The sequence below is a fragment of the Otolemur garnettii genome, unplaced genomic scaffold, assembly GCF_000181295.1.
Source record: "Otolemur garnettii isolate 467f Iridium unplaced genomic scaffold, OtoGar3 scaffold00062, whole genome shotgun sequence".
Taxonomy (NCBI): domain Eukaryota; kingdom Metazoa; phylum Chordata; class Mammalia; order Primates; family Galagidae; genus Otolemur; species Otolemur garnettii.
The window spans coordinates 672889-695325 of NW_003852457.1; the positions used below are offsets into that span (position 1 = coordinate 672889).

The following is a 22437-nucleotide window of genomic DNA, read 5'->3' on the forward strand; positions in this document are numbered from 1 at the left end:
TTTACCACTTTGGGAGGCAGAGGCAGGAAGATTGCTTGAGGCCAAGAGTTAAAGACCAGCCTGGGCAATATAAGGAGATCCTGTCTTTGCAAAAACTAATAACAAGTTAGGTAGCCATAGTGGTGTGCACTTGTAGTCCTGGCTACTCAGGAGGAGTTTGAGGTTGAAGCAAGCTATGATGATGCCATTGCACTCTAGTCCAGGCAACAGAGTGAGACTCTGTCCCAGAAATAAATAAATAAATAAAAAACTTTAATCTGGATTTTCTCACTTTTCTCAGTGGGTGTTTTAGTCTTATCCAAGGTGTTCCTTCATACTTCAGTGGAAGTCCTGTGTTATACTTTGAAAACTTTCTTTATGCTTTTTTGGTTTACTATTAGTCCTGTATCTGTTCTTCAGATAGAATAGCAACGTGACCAAGTAAAAGACCTTGTTTTGATTATAGCATTTTAAGCCATCAGTGCTTAGTATATATAATAACTAATTGAGCTATTCTTAGATGAAGAAAGAACTACTTTTTTCTTAGTTGAAAGTTTTCAAAAATGTTAATACATTAACATTGGCTTTGCTATGAGAGTTCCCCACAAATATAAAGGCTGTGCTAAGAAAAGAGGGAGGGGTGTTAAGTTACTACATTGTTTCTAAATAATACTAATTTTTTTTTTCTTTTTGAGACAGAGTCCTCCATAGAGTGCTATGGCATCACAGCTCACAGCAACCTCTAACGTTTGGGCTTAAGCAATTCTCTTGCCTCAGCCTCCCACCACAACTCCTAGCTATTTGTTTTGTTGCAGTTGTCATTGTTGTTTAGTAGGCCTGGCTGGGTTCGAACCCACCTGCCTTGGTGTATGTGGCCGGCACCCTACCCACTGAACTGTGGGCGCTGAGCCAATACTAAATTTTTGACACAGCTGAAATAGGAGTCCTGGCCTTTTAATAATTTAACAAACATTTATTATCCTACTGTAAATCAAGTACTGCTCTGGGTGTGGGGGGCACAATGCTTATTTTGGTAGGTTGGGTCTTTTCTCCTTAAGCTCTTTTTGCATATAACATATCATGGAAAGAGAAAATAGAGGAGTATTAACATAAATATCAACATACCTAAATGTAATTGATAGATTTCAAATATTATATACTGAAAATTACTTTTTTTGTCTTAACAGAATATGACAGATACTTAGCATCTAGCAAAATAATGGCAGCTGCTTACCTTGACCCAAACTTGAATCACACACCAAATTCGAGTACTAAAACTCACCTGGGTACTGGCATGGAACGTTCCCCTGGTGCAATGGAGCGAGTATTAAAGGTCTTTCATTATTTTGAAAGCAATAGTGAGCCAGCTACCTGGGCCAGTATTATCAGGCATGGAGATGCTACTGATGTCAGGGTAAGTACATTTTCGCATGAGACTTCTTTAGTGTTTAAGATTTATTTAGTTAATATGTGACTGAATTTTAATTGTAAAATTTCTTAGAAAAATTAACAACTGAATCATATTTTAGTTATGTAATATTACTGACTTTTCCTTTCTAATTTTTTTTTTTTAACTCTTGGGAGATTATAAGGAAACAAAACAAGTAAAATTGCTTCTAATACTTACAAAATAAGAAAATTTTCTATAAAGCATAATTTTAGAAGTATTTGAATAACTTCAGATAGTATAATTTCTTTAAAAACTGTTGAATATATGCTCTGTGCCAGATACTGTGTTAGGTCTGGGGATGTAAAGGTTCCTATAAGGTGCTTGCTCTTAGGTTTGGGTCTGTGGGGAAGAGACATCTGTGTTCTTCATTACAGTCTAGTGCAGAAAGTGCCTCGCTGGAGGTGGTTACCGGGACTTGTGGGAGCCTGGAGGAATGATACCTAAAATGGAGGTTTCCTTTTGAGCTTTGAAGGGTGAAAGTTTGTAATACAGAATTGATAGAGAAGGACATGCCAGGCAAAGGTAACTACCTTTTTTCCTGAAAATGGGAAGCAAGGCTCAGTGCCTATAGCTCAACCGGCTAAGGCGCCAGCCACGTACACCTAAGGTGGCGGGTTCGAATCCCCAGCCCGGACCCGCCAAACAACAATGATGGCTGCAACCAAAAAAAAAAAAAAATAGCCGAGTGTTGTGGCGGGCGCCTATAGTCCCAGCTACTTGGGAGGCGGAGGCAGGAGACTCGCTTGAGCCCAGGAGTTTGAGGTTGCTGTGAGCTGTAATGCCACAGCACTCTACCCAGGGGGACAGCTTGAGGCTCTGACTCAAAAAAAAAAAAGAAAAGAAAATGGGAAGCAAGAAGGTAACATTGTGATTTCAGGGTGATTGGAGGGATCACTTCTATAGTTTATCTTTCAAGGGTACAAGTGAATCTTTCTAAAAGTAGAATATAAACATCTTAACACAATAACTAAGGAAATGACATAAAGGCTATGTTAACCAGTTTGATGAAAATATTTCAAATTGTATATGAAAACACCACACTGTACCCCATGATTGCATTAATGTACACAGCTAACATTTAATAAAAAATAAAATAAAAAAGTTTAATCCTAAAAAAATTTAAAAAAAAGGAAAGCTGAGTTCCACATTTAAATTTTTGAAAAGTGTTTGCTCTGATGATAAAGTGTTAACTCCCACCCCCACCCCCCCCTCAGTCTATGTTCATCTTTAAGGAGAAACATCTAGTGACTAGGATGTTTGGATACGTCTGTCTTTCTCTTTTTACAATAATGAAGTTATTCATTTGCTACTCTTTATTTTCCTTTACTATTTTTAAGCAAAGTAAAAAGATGAGTGGATCTTAGTTTTAAAGCTAAAGTCTTGCATATGAATTATGTATAATTTTATATTACCTCCAAAATTATATTAACAGACTATTTAAATGGATTTTTTTTTGTTTTTATTAAATCATAACTGTACATTGATGCATGTATGGGACTCAGTATGCTGATTTGATATACAATGTGAAATGCTTCCATTGCACTGATGAACACAACCATCACAATTACACTCTTTTCTTAATAGTTTTGAAATGTACCATTGCATCAGGCACATTAGGTGGATTGTTATTAAAAGGAGAATCATTAAGGATGGAAATATGTTTTAGTATCTGGTCATGTACAGAGTGAAATATGATAGCTTCTCTTTATAAGTTTTTAACGAAGCTTTTGGCTTTTCTAGTTTTGTGTTTTACATTTAACCTTACTACAGACAGAATCATTGAGTAGAAAGGCTTGCAATGAGTGTCTCACCCTAAAGTTAATCAGATAAACCATAGTGGAAAGAAACCTTATAGATGTAACTTTATGGGAAGGCTCTTAGTGTATATTTTAGTCTTTGTAAAATTCAGATGCAGTGGAAGAGGAAACTCCTTAAACCAGTGGTTCTCAGCCTGTGGGTTGTGACCCACAGGAACTGTATTAAAGGGCCGCCACATTAGGAAGGTTGAGAACCACCATGTTAAACCATTCCATCAACCTTAATGAACTTCAGAGCATTCATACAGGAAGGAAACCTTTCAAAGATAATGAATTTGACAAGACCTTTAGCAAATGGTCAAGGCTTATTATATCAGAAAATTCACCTAGGAAAGATTTTGTAACAGATATGCCAAGGCATTAGTAGGATGCTTTCTGAATTGAAAGGATTGCTGCTATAGAAAGAGCCATTGGTCACTGCAGGCATGTCAGCCTTTAGCCAATGTTAAAAACTTACAGGCATCAAAAACGTTCATATTTACAAAGTAAAATCTAATCAGACACAAATGCATAAGTTGGGAGAACACATTTATCAAACTTCTGTGAAGATCCAGTATGAGCCAATCTATGTGACCGAAAAGTAAGGTGCTTCATTTTATTGTGATTGGCAAATGTTTGAAATTTAATTACTGTTATCAGTTGATGGTTTTCAACTTGAGACAGAAATACCACAATTGGCCTATCATACACCTCTCCTGGGATATCATGAGACCACATGATACTGGGCCACTGTGACAAAAGATTGGGTATTATTCATAACCCACTTCCATTCAATGCTTTAATACTGTGACATTTGAAAATGCAGTATCATAATTTTAAATTGATTAATGGCTAGATCTGCACACCTCAACAAAGTCGTTCTGAAGAACATGTCTGTGATATCTTTCTCTCAATTAAGAGGTTTCAGACAAAAAGACAATATGGATACGTAGATTAACATGTATTGTCAGGGAAGAGAACAATGGAATAAACATGGTGGCATCTGTTCCTGATAACTGTGGAACAGAAAGGGAGATAAGTCAAGAGTGCAAGTATAGCCTTTTGTCCTTCTGACTTCTGCCATGTGAGGACGCTGCAAGAGAAGATGGAACAAGCCCTCACCAGACACTGAACCAGCTGGCACCTTGATCATAGACTTCCCCACCTCTAAAACTATTCATCCAGGTTTAAGTCGGAGGGTTCCAGAAACTTCCTTGACAGGCAAACAGCACGGTGTCATGGATGCTGAGGAAGAGCTGGGCCTTGATGATACCAGCATCAAAGAAATCATTACTCTGAAGTTCTCTGACCACAGAAGATACAAACCAAACCCACAGCACACAGTGTCAGACTCCTGGGGAGCTGAGGACCCAGGGTACAAAACATCCCTCTTGTGGGGTAAAGGATACTCACAATGACACCCTGCAATGAGCACCAAAATATTGGCGTTGTAGAAAGCATTGCACATCTGCATGCAAAGAATAAATCGGTGTCAGAGAGCTTCACACTCACTAGGAAAGGGCATTCTAATCAGTTAATTTTTTTTTTTTCTTTTGAGACAGTCTTACTATGTCACCCTTGGTAGAGTAGCATCGCAGCTCACAGCAACCTCAAACTCTTGAGCTTAAGCAATTCTCTTGCCTCCGCCTCCCAAGTACCTGGGACTACAGGCACCCACCACAACACCCGGCTATTTTTTTGTTGTAGTTGTCATTATTGTTTGGTAGGCCTGGGCTGGGTTTGAACCCACCAGCTTCTCATGTACGTGGCTGGCGCCCTAGCTGCTGCTGAGCTACAGGCACCAAGCCAGTTGAGTTTTTTAAATGCCTTTGGCTATTCACTTGTCTGGGTTATGTGTACCTTTGCATCTCAAATAAATTCTACAAACATTTAAAAAATGTAAGTATAGTAACTTGGCAGAAAGAAACAGACCATTTAGTAGTAGCACTGGGGAAGCCATGCAGTTATTTTCTGAAATGGTTTGGTTTTTTATTATCCAAATTAACTGAATAGTTAGAGTCATCCTAAAGACTGTATAGTTACACTGCCATTTTAGGGTAGGCATGAGCAGTTGTTGAACATCTGAATGTGACAAGTCTGAATGGACATATGCTATAAATGTATAAATACACACCAGACTTTAAAGGTTTACGGTAACAATAGAATGTAAAATGTTGTAATAATTTGTCATAATTACATATTGAAACAATAATACTTTTCATATATTAGGTTAAATAAACAACTATTAAAATTGAATCACCTATTTCCTTTTATTCTTTTTAATGTGGCTACAAGGAATTTTAAAAGTATATATGTGGCTTGCATTATATTTCTATTGGGCAGTCAAGCTCTGTAGAAAATAATTATGAGGAAGACTGCTTAGGTCAGAAGAAGCAAAACCTTTGAGAAGTAAAAATGTATTTTCCCCAGGAAATGATGTGGATTCTTGTAATATTTCATTATAGAAGCTTTATTTCTCCTGCTTACTGAAAGGATTCATAAGACTTCATTTACAGTTAATGTATGAAGTACAGCAATAGTAGTAAAATGATATTCATGTAAGAGACATAAAGATCTCAGGTGCAGGCCTCTTGTCCTTGGACATGTTTTTTCTCTAAACTGCATCTAGTCATTGGCTTATGTGTAAAGCATCTCTGTGGGAGGAATCCTAATGCATCTTTTTGGTAGGGGGCTGTGAGGTGGTTGCCCAGCTCTGTCACTGCCCAGGTTCCACCAAAATCAGGTATAAGTCATAAATCCGGTTACTAAAAATAGTGCTTATAGGCTGATATGTTCTGCCCAAAACAACCCAGGAACCTATGGTTGCAAACATCACTTGTCTTGGCCATGGCTTTGGCCAAGTGTTATGGCAATTCTGGAGATAAGTATGGGTCACTCCAGAACAGGCTGTACAATGTTGAATAAGATGGGTCATCTAGAAACATTGTAAGTATACTTCTGAATAATACTGACATGGTGAAAATTCCAGTTCTGCCAGAGAAATCCCCTACCTAAGAGACAGAATGACATAGCATGCCTTTTATCAGAGATGCTAGGTGCAAGAAGACATTGGAATAGTATCTTAGAAGGACTCAGAGAAAATATCTTGTACCTCAGAAGTTCTATATCAGATAAATTATCACTTAAGGTAATGTAGAGCAAATGTATCTGCAGACAAATAGTGATGTGAAAAGTTAGTGCCACGGGCTCACTTTCAGAAAACAATTAGATGGTGTACTGGTGTGTGGAGAGTGAGCCTGCAGCAGGATATAAGAGGCAGTGTTCCATCAGCACGTTTGCTTGTGTGTGATTCCCCCTGGCACTTCTCACACAGCCTTGTGTAATCTCTTAAATCTAAAAACATGATTTACCCCACCTCTCTGCCATTCCCCACCTGTCCTCAAGCTCTCATTGATCTCATCCAAGATTTACCACCAGCCTGTCATGGTGTGTCTCCCCAGTTCTGTTCTCCTCAACAAGCACTTCACACTTTCACTTCCTTTAACTTGCAGTACTTGGGACTTCCACGTGTTCCTACACCCTCCCCTCCCCAGCCCCTCCACCTCACTTCTCTATCTTTACACTTGCTACAAAGGAACCATCCAGTTCTTCAGTCTTAAGGCAGCGTTTCTCAAGCTGTTGGTCGTGACCCCTTTTTAACAATGAAAATACATTGTGGCATTAGGAAGGTTGAGAACCACTGGTCTAAGGGTTACGGCATCTTTTAGTTAGTTAGATCCTTTGGAATCATTTATACCTCTTTTGCTTGTACCCCATATTCAATACGTGGCATAATCTTGTCTACATTATCTCTGGAATATACCTGGAACTCACCCATCTCATGTTATCTCTACTGCTACCCCTTCCTTTGAGCCCCTTTCTAGTAGCCACATTTAATTGTGTGTCACATATATGATAACTTGGTCTCCTGACATCCCCGTACCCCACTTGCTCCCTCAGTCAGCTAGAAGGATACTAGTAAGGTGAAGGCCAGAGCACTCCACTCTTCCAGCCAGAACCTGGCCTCATTTAGAGTCAAAATGCAGGTGCTTCAAGAGTCCCACCCTTCCCTCTCCCACTTCGTGCCCTGTGACGTTCCGTCCTACTGGTGACGCACTTTTTCTTCTTCCTATTTCTGTAATGTGCCAAGCATCTAATCAGTAATTTGCTCAAAATACCCCAGGAGCTCCCCCTTTCTCTCGAATACAAGCCAGATTCCCCTCTGTGGCCTACAAGGACCTGCAGGAGCTGCTGCTTTTCGCTCATTCTCACCCTGTCTTGCTACCACCCTTCCTCATTCTGCCTCCAGGGTTCTCAGTCTGAGAAAGCTCCCTTGCTTCCCACCATTTCTATTTTTCCATCACCCTCTTTAGTTATATTTTCTTCATATTATTTATCATTATTGAAATTGTCTTGTTTCTTGGTTTGTTTGCTAGTTTATTATCTGTTTTCCACCATTACTCATTAATTCCATCACAGTAAGAATCTTTCTACTTTACAGTTCTGTCATGGCATTTTTAGCAGTGCCAAGCAAGAAAACAGCATGTGCTCAGTAGATACTTTTTGAATGACCCTATGATATCCTAGATGAAATGGAGTATTCCTGACAGAAATATAAATTAGAAAAATTTGTTACAGAAGTAAAAAGCCTTAATAGATGAATAACCCCAAAGATACTGAATCAATAATCAAAAATTATGCCTGTCCGTAGTCATACTTTAGTATTGCTTTTTATCAAACCTTCATTCCTGGCTTGTTTCTTAAAAAAGAAATAACAAGGTCTAAAACAAATAGCTACTAAAGATTACATTGCAGTTGAATTCTTGGACCATATTCTTGTCTCACTCAAAACTCCTTAAAGTTTTCCTGACTGCTACATTGTACTTTCCTCAATGTAGCATGTCCTGAAAGGTGCCCCTTTCTAGATGAAGGCACGTTTAACTTTAATTTCCTGTGTTGTGATTTTAAGGGGCAGCTTTTGAGACATCCTTTAACTTCACTTACGTAGTTTGCTAAAAGGTAGGTGTGTTTGGTTAGATTAATACTAATTACTGTTACCAAGCTAGTAGTGAGAAGACTAGCAGTGGAAAGTAACATTGTGATAGATTTAAAACCAGCCTCCTGTCTGGAGAAAATACATAAATAATTTGAGGTTCTGTGAGTTTGTAGAATTTCTAAGTACTGTGAGCAGAGTTTTCCTGTGCTAAAAATAACTGGTAGCTGTGGGGCAAGGCAATCCTTCAGGTACTTTCCCTGAGTTCAGCCTGCTGGCCTTCCTTGAACAGTCCCGTGGTCTCCAGCATTCATTGTTAGGTGTTGTACTTGACCCTTTGTGTACCAGAAATGTAAGCTGTCTCTCTGAGAGAGGGGCAGGTGAGTGTACATCAAACAGCCTGAACACTGACTGTTAGGGAATCATATAATTTTGGTTCCACAAAGGACTGTGAAGGTCTTAAAGTTAAACTGTTGTTTGGTTGGGTGGAGAGCATCATCTAGGAAGAAAGCTAGAAAAGGAGACCCTAAGAATAAGAGCTGTGTTAGGAAGAACATGAAATAGCAGAGCACGAGAAAGACTTTGATCACAAGATACTTAATCAGGGATGGTGATTTTGGTAGGCAGAATGATGGCCTCTACAGATGTCCACATCTTAATCTCCAAAACCTGTACAGGTATCTCTTAACATGGCCAGAGGGACTTGGCAGGTGGTTAAGGTTAAGGAACTTGAGGTGAGAACATCTTGAGTCCTTAACAGTAGCAGGCCTTTCCTGGCTATGGTCAGAGGGAGATGACTATAGAAGAGGAGTCAGATGGTACACTGCTGGCTGTGAAGGTGGAGAAGGAGGCCCATGAACCAAGGAATGCAGGTGCCCCTCTAGAGGCTGAATGAAGGATGTGTAGAGCCTCCAGAAAGCAGCACATCTCTGCGGAGACCTTGATTGTAGCTCATTGAGACCCATTTCAGATCTATAAAACTGAAAGATAACATTTGATGTGTTTTAAGCCCCTAACTCTGGGGTGATCTCCTATAGCAGCAGCAGGAACTAAAACAGTGACTATGGATCCTCAAGAGACTAAAATGCATTCTTGGTTTTGGAGGACTTATACCAGGACCCCTGGTCTACTACTGTACCAAGAGGAGGAAGAAACGTGTGGTGAAGAGGATTTGAATTTTCCAATCTTTGTTTTGGTGATAACTCAGTACTGATGGCTCTTTAGCATGATCAGAGAAGAGTGGTAGGAATAATTCATTGGTTTTTCCAACTGTGAAGAGTATCTGAAAAAGAAACTGAGAAAAAGACATTGCACACTGTGGGAGGATAAGTACTGAGGAGTGTACTTGGTGATTCTTAGGAGGAAGTGAAGAGATGAACAGTGTTACAGTATGTGTTGCTTCAGATATCTCTTCTAGCAAACTGAAAAGTAAGTTGAGAAGATAGCTAAAAATATCCAATATCTCTTTTTGTCTTTCCCCTTCTCCACAGACCAATTAATACTCCTTTGTATATATTCATACTGTGCCTTTCTCCTGTGAGACTCTTAAGTCTTTGGTAGTAAGTGTCACATCTTTCCAACATTTTGTTGCTACTGTCATGTATACAGTGGGCACTTGAGGTTTTCAGTGAATGAATTAACATCCAAGAAAGAATGGATATGAAAGAAAGGGTCACATGACCTATTTCTAACACTAGTAAAGGTCATTTGTTTCAAAGTACTATAACATTTAAAAGATAAGTGACCAAATTGAACCAGCCAAAATCATAAAATAAAAACTTTTATAAATGAACAAAATTTCCTCATCTCACTAGGAAATTGGAAAATCAGGGAAATATAAATTATCATAACAAAAATGAAATGCCTGGGATTTGGGGGGGAATCCATCAAATTGATAATCATTTTGAGGTTAATTTTATTCTTTATTAGTGTGGATGAAGGACATTATGTGTCAAATGTAATTGGTAAAGTATTGTTTGTGCGTGTCTCATTTCCACATAGAAATCTACAGGCTGTAAACACCCTTTTGTCTTGATATGAACTCATCTTCTTTCAAAGCTGTCTTGACTGTGATAGCCTGGTCCTTTGTTTATGCTTTCCCTCCAGTGCCACGGTACTCTTTCCTTCTGCCCATCCCCCATTCCTCTTTCTGCCACTTCCTGTGCTTATATACAACTTTGTACCTGGGATTGGGTCTTCCTAAAGGGAGTGTGACTATACTACTTTATCCGCTCAGTGCGCGCTGGGCAGTCTGCCACACAAAGTATGACACAGCACACGTCCTCAGTGTGCAATACTGGCCTTCTAACAGTTTTTGTATATGATACATGTTGTAATTCATCTTTTCTCATGGAGAGGGCTGGGAATGTCCTTTATTATATTATCAATAACAAAATAAATACCTGGTGAGCACAAGAACTTTTATTTTAGACAGGTTCTTACTCTGTCACCAAGGCTGCAGTGTAGTGGTGCAATCGTAACTCACTGCAACCTCAAACTCTGAGGCTCAGGAAGTCTTCTCACCTCAGCTTCCCAAAGTACTGGGACTACAGGCGTGAGCCACTGTGCCCAGCCAGTGCAGGAACTTTTAAGATGTTCTTACATTATAAGCTGTATTATATTATATATTTCAATTAATTGTTAGCTCTTAATAAACCAGTGATGATTTTCTTTCATAGACATTTTCATTTTAATATCAGCATAATTTAAAAATTTTCTTAATTACCTAGAAGATTGAGAAGATTGTGGTGGGTTGTGATTTGCATAACTTCAGGTAAAGGGCAGAGATGTTTCATCATGTTTCCAAAGGAGTCTTCCATCCATTCTGCCTGTTTTAAACATACTCTCACAGAGGCTTCACACCTAGCCTGGTACAGGGCAAGAGTTGGTTCTGGAATGTTTACCTTTCCACATCCCAGGGGAAACTTCACTTTGTTAGGAAGCCTTCTCTGATGATTTTATACCTTCTATCTGAACTCAAGGGCCCACATGTCAGAAGCATTAGATTTGAGGGAGTATTTTAGATTGCTATATAATGAATTTATAGAGAACACATTATGCCCAAATTCAAAGAACATTTCATATATATCTTCAATATTGTCAGAAACATAGCCTATGTAGCCTTAATTATATGTTCTTAAGTGTATGTTTGTTAAAAAATGGTGTTAATGTTGTATCCTGATACTGAATAACATAATCTCCTTGGTGTAGAAAACATACCCCCTCCTTGGGCTGGTCCTTAGAAAGGGGTGACTGAAGGGTAGCTGGCACGCTCTGGCAGGTTCGGAGGGTGATGACGGTGGAGCCGCAGAAACGCACTCCTAAGTTTACATGCCTCGTCTATCGTTAAAGAAAGGAGAAGAGCATATTTTGTGTTTTTCAAAACTTTCTTATCATAAAACTACTGTTTGAGAGAGATTCCTAAGTAATTTATTTTAGATTTCATACTCTTTTACCAAAGATTTGTGATAATTTTCTCAAAACAGTGAACATTGCATTATTTTCTGGCATATAGGTTTTTTGTTTTTTTTGTTTTTTTTCATTTTGTAACAGTCATTTTTGTGGGGGGTATGTTTTAGGGCATCATTCAGAAGATAGTGGACAGTCACAAAGTGAAGCACGTGGCCTGCTACGGATTCCGCCTCAGTCACCTGCGGTCAGAGGAGGTTCACTGGCTTCACGTGGACATGGGCGTCTCCAGTGTGAGGGAGAAGTATGAACTTGCCCACCCCCCAGAAGAGTGGAAGTAAGATGCAAATGTACTTTGGTGTGATGCACACTTGATTTGATTTGTGTATTAAAAGCATGCATAAAAGGATGAATGTATATGCTTAATTTTCACACTACTTGCCATTACAACTCCTGTGTAAGTGAAATTGGTTAGTAATTATTAACCAGTGATCTCTTCCAGACTTCTGTTTACTCTAGCTTTGGGGCATAATTAATTTTGATTTCTCAAGCTGTCTGATTTCATTCTATTAGGATAGGCTTTTGCTAGTCACATTTCTCATCATTATTGCTTTGTCTTTGCTTTAAATAGAACTCAGGCCCCAAATATTTTTACTTTATGGTCCTTAAATGTTAGCAGGACCTGATGTGCCTATGGGGAGGCCACACCTAATTACCTATCAATGGGTTATATAGTTTGCTGTGTTATACCCAATAATCTAGAGCTCACCTTCCAAGAGTGGGTGTATATTTGATATTCAAATGCAACATTAAAATAATGAGGTAGTAATGTTTTAATGTCTTCTACTGAAATAATTCAAGAAGGAAACAAAATTATTTCAAGGTGAGTTAAAAGAATTCACATAATTGACGAGTATAACACCTATAATTTCTGACACCTATAATTTCAGCACTTTGGGAGGCTGAGGTGGGAGGATCGCTTGAGCCCAGGAGTTCAAGACCAGATCATGAAACATAGTAAGACCCCTGTCTCTACAAAAAATTTCAAAAATTTAGCTGAGTATGTTGGCATATGCCTGTAGTCCCAACTGTTCTAGAGTCTGAGGCAGGAGGCTCCAGGAAGCTATAATCAAGCCACCTGCACTTAGGTGACAGAGTGAGACCCTCTCTGAAAAAAAGAATTCCCTATGATGTCCTTTTCTCCTGGTTTTCCCCTAATAATTATTTTCATGATTAAGTAAATCAAGATGTAAGTGGTAAACTGCACATCTAAAATACTTACTTTTGAGAGATATAACTTGCAAAATATGGGTTCCACTGGTGTTTTTGTTTTATAGATAATAAGGATAATTATAGGTTTTTATAGAAATAAAGATAATTGTAAATTGAAGCATATGTTCAAAGTCTGTTAACTTTCATTTCAATAATCTAAATTGATCATGGTAGACATTTTTAAAAGTAAAACAAGGATGTTTAGGTGAATAAATCCTAAGTTGAATAAAATGTGCCACTTACAGAGTTCGTCTAAGAAATATTGTTGTATTTTCAAGTTTATTAGTTAGAACTGAGGTAACAAAATACTCTTCTAGAATTTGGTTTGATTGATTTACATTGACAAGGGAAGATTTGCAATTAGTTAAGTATTTAAAAATAAAGAATACTTTAAGTTAGGGAAAAATACCTGCAGAAATTTTTATTTAATACAATAATTTGGTTTTTTTGAGACAGAGTCTTACTCTGTTGCCCAGGCTAGGTAATATGAGTAATAATGTGAGTATAGCTCTCTGTAACCTCAGACTCCTGAGCTTAGATGTGTGTCACGCAAAATTGAATAGGCTGTACTTTATTTAATTGGTTGTGAATCTTCAAAAGTAAAATAAAAAATTGAGTTAGGGAACTTCTCAGAAGCTGACCCTGCTTGAAATGAAGAGTCAGAGTGCTGCTGCTGCTGTTGATGACATTGAGATGTTTGTCTCATCCTTGTGGTGGCTGCTAAAGCCAGACACTGTGCCAGCTATGAGTTATTTATGAGAGAGACTTACATTACATTTAGTTCTCTCAAACCGTGTGAGCAGAGGCTGTAGTTGTCTGTTTCACAGGCAAAAACAGGTGTAACAAAATTAATAAACTTACAGTCACATAATTTGTGACACAGTTTTGATTTGACTTTAGCTATCTGACTTCATAGTACAGGTTTTTAAAATCAGCATGTCTGTCATGTAGGAATAGTATCTTAAAAACTCAGAGACTAGGGCGGTGCCTGTGGCTCAGTGAGTATGGCTCTGGCCCCACGTACCAAGGGTGATAGGTTCAAACCCAGCCCTGGCCAAACTGCAACAAAAAGTAGCCAGGCATTGTGGCAGGCACCTGTGGTCCCAGCTACTTGGGAGGCTGAGGCCAGAGAATCACCCAAGCCCAAGAATTGGAGGTTGCTGTGAGCTCTGATGCCACGGCACTCTACCAAGGGCAACAAAGTGAGACTCTGTCTCTAAAAACAAAACAAAACTCTGAGAATATAGGTAGGTCTTTAAGATTAGTGAGAGTTGCATGAGTAGTAGGTGGAGGTGATGATAGAAGAAAAAGTAATGGAGCTACAACTGACAAGAGTGTGAGGGTGAACACCAATTGTTCTGCATGTTTAAAAGGGAAGGAATTTAAAGTATTGGTCAGGAATAGGAGAATATCAAGAGTAACCAAGCAGATTTGGATAGATCCAAATAGTTGTAGAAATCTAGGATAGGTGAAACAGCAGACTAGACATAGCTGAAAAATCAGTAAACAAGGTGAGTCTGAGAAAATTGCCTACAGTGTAGCACAGAGATATGAACAGATAGAAAATGTGAAACCAGGTTTATGTAACTCGGAGAATGAAAAAGCCAACTCATTTCTAATAGAAGCTCTAGAAGAGAATAAAAAGAATGGAGAAAAGGAAGTAATCTCAAGAGGTAATGGTTGAGGATATTCTACAGTCAATAAGTGGCACAAGCCTTTAAACATAGGGGCACATAAAATCTCAAGCAGAGTTAATAAAGCTAAGAGGATGCTTTGGCAGATTGGAGTAAAAAATATTAGTGTACCAAAGAATAAGGTAGGACATTAAAATCAACCAGAGAAAAATTAAGGCATTTCAACAGCAATTATAGATATTAAGAATATAATGGAATATTATGTTCAAAGTGGTGAGGAAGAATTGGTAACCTATATTTGTTTGCCCACTTAACTATTGCCTACAGATTACTATTTAAGAACAGAATGCAATAAAGATATTTTCCTTAGAGATTTTATCACCAAAGGAACCTCTGACAGAAATACCTCAGGAGAAAGGAAAGTGATCTCTGAAGAAGGGTTTCAGGTGCAAGAAGGAAAAATTTGCTATCTCTAAATATACACTGACTTCATTAAGCAAACATAATGATGAGAACTGATTTTTAATTTGAAGAACTTTCACAGGTAAAACATAAATATAGAAAGGGAGCAAAGTATACCAGGCAAATAAACAGAGAGGGGAAAGATTGGTACTGCCCTATTAATATCCTATGGAAAAAGTCTTTCTCCCCTGCCCCCCAAAAGACATTCTTGCTCTAGATGAAAAAAGTTTTCAAAAATGATTTTTAAAAGCATTAGTAAGGATATAGAGGGCAATTAGAACAACAAAAGGCTCATTTCATCAAGAATTTAATAATACTCCTCATTTAGTCTTCTGGATCCTAGAGTGTTCTGGTGTTTCTTCGACTTCATTGGCCCTTCATAGTCTTCCCTTGCTTAGCCTGTTAAGTTTAGGGGTGCTCTCATAACCTCCTTTCTTCTCTTTCTACTCTCCCTAGACCTACGTGGCTGTGGCATTAAATTGACATACTTAATTAGGTGAACACAAGGTAACTGATAAAGTATTGTAGTAACCCAGGCAAAGATTATAAGAGATGGTGGAGTAGGGAAGGGAGTAGCTGTGGAGGTAGTGGTGTCCAGGGATGTATAGCTATTGCTCTGGGGATGTATTTGTTAGATGGAGCTGCTGGGATTGGTGTGGGTTTCTCAGACTGTAAGCCATCCAGTTTAATGTGTAAATTCTCTGGGCTCTCCTCATGCAGCACACCTTGGTGTCTCTGTTCACCTCCAGTGCCTGTCCTTGTGCTCTTCCTCTCCTTCCTCTACTCTCATGACTTGGGTCCTTTTGAAATTTTTCAGTTCTTTAATATATTTTAGGAGTATTTTCATAAATACTCAGATGAGGATCTAATTTGATGGTTTCTTCTCTGTTGCCAACTTTGTTATTTTCTGAGTGTGTAGCCCTCCATCTTAATGCTTCCTTTGTCTCATCTCATTTTTTGTCTTTATCTTTTAGAACTTTTCATTTATTGGACAGTTGTTCCTCCCCCACCCCCCGCCTTTCCGTTGACTCTTGAACACCTATGCATGTTGCTTAGTGGGGCCTTTGAACTTGGTGTGACTCTGCTGCCCCTCATTCCAGGCAGTGCTCAGTAGTCACTGCTCACTGTGGCCTTCCTGGTCATTTGTCTGAAGAGCCTCAGCCTACTCAGCACTCCTCCAGGACTGGGAGCTTTTATTTGCTTATCCTTCTCCTGTAGGGAGTTAATCTTACTGCTCTAGTTGTGCCTAGTATACAATAGGCACCCAATTAAAAATATGTTAATGAAAATAGAATAAATGAATGTTTTGATAATATAATTATAAAATAAACCAAGACAAAGGAATGTTACAGTTTAGAAATTTGTATTTAACTAGGAACCAAATGGTATTAGTTTAAGTTAATAACAGTATTAGCATATTAACACATGCTACTATGTGTGAGACATTGTGTTAAGCACTAGAGATGTTTTATCAAAATTAATTTGTACTGTGGTAATTTGAATCAGGTAGGTGCTCTCCTTTTGCAGTTTTACTCCTAAGAAAGCTGTGGTTTTAAGGAGGCTTAATAACATTCTGCAGAGGTCACATGACTTAAATGGAATTTCTGCGCTTAGCTATTTCTTTTCTACTCCTTTATTAGGAGTATAAGATGTAGAATGTTATGAGGAGTATATACTCCTAATATTATGAGGAGTATAAGGTGTAGAATATTAACTATAAGATGTAGAATATTATGCTTCTTTTTTTTTTTTTCTCATTTGCTAGAATCCCCTCATACCCCTCATAGATGGGTATGTTAGTACAGCTGCACTTCTGGCCTTTTAAATTGCTTTCTTTTTTGGAGATAGGGTCTTCCTCTGTCACCCTGGCTGGAGTGCAGTGGCATCATCATAGCTTACCACAATCTCAAACTCCTGGGCTCAAGTCAGCCTCCTAGGTAGCTTGGACTACAGGTACCCACCACTACTCCTAGTTAATTTTTGTACTTTTTGTAGAGACAGGGTCTTGCTCAGGCTGGTCTCGAACTCCTGAACTCAAGCAGATTCCCCTGCTCTAGCATCCCAGTGTTAGGATCTGGCTTTGATTCCAAGGAGTATGACCTTGAAGTGATAAAGTACTGAGATTCATCTATATAATTTCATATGAATTTTCATTTCTGTGAGGATTTTGTAACAGACATCGTTCTTCTGTGCTGTCTGCTATAGAGCCTTTTCATATTGTTGGGTAAACCTGAGATAATAAACTTGTTAACTTGCAGCAGACATGTTTGGTCACAACTGTCTCAAATAGGATGACCTTAAATATCATGACCTGTTGTTGGGGGATAGAAGTGCCAGTTTGATAAATGACTATCCATGTGGTAAGAAGAGCAGCAACAAAATTGGATCTTACCTCAAATAGTACATAGGAATCTACGTGAGGTGGGCAAGTGGTGAAACGTCACAGGCCAAACTCAGAAAGTTCATTGGAAAATAGAATTGGCCATATCTCTGGCCCTGGGATAGGAAGATTTTTCTTAAATCCCCAAAATGTTAATTATAAAAAAGAAAGCATGGCAAATTGGTGCAAAGTGGGATAAGATATTATTGTAACACATATAATCATATAATCAAGAAAGTGGTATCAGGAGTTCTGATCAATATAAAAAATTACATACAACCCAATAATAAGTGAGCAAGAGACATGAGCAAAAAGAGAAAACAGGCCCGGGTGCAGTGGCTCATCCATTCTGCTCAGCACTCTGGGAGGCTGAGGCAGATGGATTGCCTGAGCTCACAGGTTCAAGACCAGCCTGAGCAAGAGCCAGACCCCTTCTCTAAAAATAGCTGGGCATTGTGGACTACACCTGTAGTCCTAGCTACTCAGGAGGCTGAGACAAGAGAATCAATAGTTCAAGGTTGCTGTGACCTATGATGCCACAGCACTCTACTAAGAACAACAAAGTAAGAGTCTGTCTCAAAAAGAAAAAAAGAGAAAACAGTCTGTATACAGTGGCTCACACCTGTAAATCCCAGCATGCTGAGAGGTCAAGGCCAGAGGACCCTTTAAGCTCAGGAGTTCGAGACCAACCTGAACAAGAGTGAGACCCCATCTCTACTAAAAACAAAAAAATAAGCCAGGCATTGTGTCGGGTACCTGTAGTTCCCGCTATTCAAGAGGCTGAGGCAGGAGGATCGCTCGAACCCAGGAGTTTGAGGTTGCTGTGAGCTAGACTGACACCATAGCACTCTGACCTGGGCAACAGAATGAGGATCTGTCTCTTCAAAAAAAGAGAGAGAAAAAAAACAGTTTTGACCAGAAATCACAGAGGGCACTGTGGACTTCATTACTATGAGGGAAATACAAATCTAGACCACAGTGAAACTCTGTCTTCAGCTGGCAGATAGTGAGCTCTCTGAGAGGCTGAGGATCTGACAGGGTCTTACCTACATTGCAGGGAGGGAGTAAGTTTGTAAAAGCATTTGGAAAAATAGCTTATTCTCATGAAAATCGAGTCATTACATGTGTTTCCATCCTGCTATTCTACTTCAGGTTCTATCTTTGAGAGACGCTAGCCTTAGTTTCTACACTAAGCTGGAGATACAAGAAGGTCTGTATTGTAAGCTGTAATAGTTCAGGCACTGGGCAATGTTACAGAAGTCAAAGTATGGGTGATGCACCAATATGGAAGAAGCATACCCGCTTAGTATCTGTGACAAATGGAAGTTCCAGACCACCTTTGGCAGTACACAGAATACTACAGAATTGTGTAGTTTAAAATGGTTAATACTTTGTTACACAAATTTTACCTTAATTAAAAAAATAAAAGTGCTGGGAGATGATGTACAGCATGACTGGCTCTTAAAAAGTAAAAAGCAGAAAAATCCCTAATAAGAATATTGGTGGGAACACTTACATTGGGTAAGACCATATGGGACGTACAAATAAGGGAATGATAAGTTTCATCACAGGAAAGTACAGAGCATGGGGTCTGGGCACCAGCTCTTCCCATTCCTCACAGGCTCCAAAATAACTTGTACTGAATCTTAGGGGTCTAAGGCAAGTTTGCAAATCACTCCTGCAGTGCAGGTGCACCTCAGCCTGTCCCCAGCACTTTTCCCAGTCAGTCCAAGGCGAGTGGGAACTTACTGGCCTGGGAGAGCCTAGTTAAGGGTCAGTATTTGAGTCAGCAAAAAAAAAAAAAAAAAATTATAGTACCATATGCAGTTTATAATACAGCAGAAGGATCACACAGTTCTGTGATTTCCTTTAAACTTTAGAGTTTTACATTTAATTTATCTGAAATTAACTACATGGAGTGATCTGTTTGGTTTCTGACTGGGTTAATCAGATTTAACTAGTCCTTTCAGATGTTGAATTCAGGGTTGAGTCTCAGAGAAGGCTCTTGGCAGTTGAGAAAGGCTTGCTGGGCTTTTTGAGAGCCAAGTGTGAAGGAGCATCCTTTTTGCTGTTATCAGCGCATGATTCCCGTTCTTCTACTTAGTGCACCTCTCTTCACCCTGCTTCATAGCTTGTCCCTCTGGAAAGAGATAATTTCGCTTCCAGACTTTTGTAAGACAGCAAAGTGATCTTTTTCACAGATGAGAAAAGAAAATGAGTAATGGTAATTTAGGACTTTTTAGATTGTATTTTGTTACAGTTTTCTAAGTTTATTATCTTGAAATGACATTCCCTATACATACACCTTAAATCAAAAAGCCAATCTTTCATTGTAAGATTGATTTTTGACAAGAGTCCTTTTAAAAAAAAATTTCCAATTAATACAAGGGCACAAATTGTTAGGTTACACTGAGTTCTTAAAGAGACTCAGAGCAATAAGAGACAGCAACAGAGGGACACTTTGAAAAGTTTGGAAATGACACCTTTACATAACAGGATAGATTTTGAAATTAACGGATTTATTTATTAAAACTTTACTGAATACTTCTGTACCAGACACTGACAAAAACAAACTGACTTAGCATTCTTTCCTCCTTTGATGAATATTAGAATCTTCATCTTACCTTCCTGGCTTTAGCACAGTCTTGGGTTGCTGTGGCAGTATGGAAGCTCTGCCCACCAGTTTTATAATTTCATTGTGGCTGATACAGTTTTTTTCCTAACCCTGCTCTTTCTTCTCTAGTGCCTGTGCTTCCTGATTCTCTGCTCTCCTCTCTTCTGCCTGTCTTCCTTCTTTAGTCTTTGTAGCTTCATGTCTGGGCTCCTCTCTGAATTGTTTTCTTTTCCCAAATTCTTAGCTGTGGATCATTATCTTTCTAGGGTTCCCTCCTCCCCCAAAATACCAAAAATGGCTAGAATTGAATAATATTCTGAGATAACATAGGGAAATGTTTTACGTTGTTAAGTCTTTCTATCTTTTTTGTTTCTCATTTTTAATCAGTTTTTTGTTCATACATAGTACATTGATTATATAATTTAGGCTACAGAGTATATAAATTAAAATTATTTACTTTGTCCAAAATATTAGTTACTAATTGATGGAAACAAAGTAATTATGTTTCATTTTTTTATAAAATCTTGGTTGAACAGTTTTTATTATACTGATTCAAAGGTTCCGTTTAATTTGTTTCTGCTTTTAATGATTGTCATAGCTAAAGACATTGTTTTGCAAAAATATGCATAAAAAAGAAAGGATATCATTGACTGTTTGCTCTTAAGATAGTGATTTTTTAAAAAAACTTGGTTCTTCTTTCTTTTTATTTTACTATATTTTATTTTATGTTTTTGAGAGAGAGTCTCACTTTGTCACCCTTGGTAGAGTACCATGATGTCAAAGCTCACAGCAACCTCAGACTCTTGGGCTCAACCTATTCTCTTGTCTTAGCCTCCCGAGTAGCTGGGACTACAGGTGGCTGCCACAACACCCGGCTGTTTTTAGAGACTGGGGGGTGGGAGGATGGGGAGTGTGTGTGTGTGTCTCGCTTTTGCTAAAGCTGGTCTTGAACCTGTGAGCTCAGGCAATCCACCTGCCTCGGCCTCTCAGAGTGTTAGGATTATAGGCATGAGCCACTGCAGCTGGCCTGATAATGAATTTTATTCCCAGTCATAAATCATATACAAGTTTGTTAAAATTTGGCCAGTGAATTTACACTTGCCCTAATAATTCCTTTCAATATAATTGATTTTGAAATATATTTTTACATTTTAACATCAAGTTCTTTCTTAATGCAACTTTATTGAAGAAAGATAAATCATTTACTAGCAGAGCTATTAATTGATCACTCATCTGTTGATAAGTTGCATCATTTATTCAGTGCTATATTGAACAGTGTATTGGAAGGTATATTAACTAATAGCTCCAATCCTCTTAACAATTTAAATGAAAATTACAAAATGTCCGAGACCCTGTTTTGTAATACAAAGAGGGTTTGACTTCCAATTTCCATTCTCTGGAGAGCAAGAACAGGTCACTCCTTTATTGACATGCGTAAAATACATCACGTTTTCTGTTGGTGCTGTAAATTCAGTACCAGTTCTGTGGCCATATCAGTTATGAGCATAAAGTATATCATGTGGCCACAAATCTCTCACAGTGGAAAGCTGAAACGAGAATGGATGCTGTCTGAACAGTGTTGCTTCCTTTGATGTGACAGCTGAGCATGCATCTTCCTCTCCCTCACTCAGGTGGTTTCTTCAGCATGTTAGAGCAGTGCGGAATGGTTTTAGTCTCATAACCAAATTTGAGTGAAGACATTGGCCACTTAATACACATGCTCTATTTTTTAAAACATTCTGAGTCCTGAGTACTTGTTCTCTTGTAACTACTACAGTTTCTGAAAGCAGTTACTGTTGAAAGCCAGAAGGATGTAACTCTTCTCTGATGAGCATGTGAATAAATGGAGGGAGGTAAACAAAAGTAAAATGTAAAAGAATGAGGTCTGATAGGGGAGCAGCCAGATAAGAAAAATCAAAAAAGGAACAGTGATTTGAAGTTTATTCCAGCTATAATGCAGGTTATTCTGACTTTGAGGTGGCATGCCATGGCACACTTCCAAGTCCATCCTTGAGACTCTCTGCTTGTTCACAGATCCGTGCAATCTCTAGCACTAGGGGTCATCTGGGTTTGGATAACAGCGAACAGATGGATAAAAGAACTTTAGAAATAGTTAAAGCAGGAGACCACTGTGATTTTAGAATATTGAGACAAACACTGCCTTTACTGTTAATATTTGGTTGATACATTCTTGTTGTAAATGCAGGTGGCTTGAAGCGTAGTCTGTGGGAACTTTTTCCCACCATACTTCTGTGAGGAAACTAAGGCACAGAGGTATATGATGCTGATAATGAGTAAGTGATGTGACCAGAATTCAAGCACAGATGGTCTTGATCTGGAGTTTGTGTTCTCTCTGCTTCTCTTAAAAAGAAGTCATCTGGCTCGGCGCCAGCCACGTACACCTGAGGTGGCAGGTTCGAATCCAGCCTGGCCCACCAAATAACAATGA

The 22437-nt window shown here is 38.7% G+C and overlaps 1 protein-coding gene across 8 annotated transcripts in view; it reads left to right on the forward strand.

Moving 5' to 3' along the window:
- Nucleotides 1-22437, forward strand: part of PTK2 (protein tyrosine kinase 2) — a 325228-nt gene that overhangs the window by 102021 nt on the left and 200770 nt on the right. For all 8 annotated transcript variants that reach the window (XM_023514953.1, XM_023514950.1, XM_012807025.2 and 5 more), the window contains 2 exons: nt 1167-1393; nt 11797-11963. In XM_023514953.1, the coding sequence (XP_023370721.1) occupies nt 1199-1393; nt 11797-11963 (362 nt within the window). In that variant the 5' untranslated portion in view covers nt 1167-1198. The remainder of the gene's footprint in view (nt 1-1166; nt 1394-11796; nt 11964-22437) is intronic.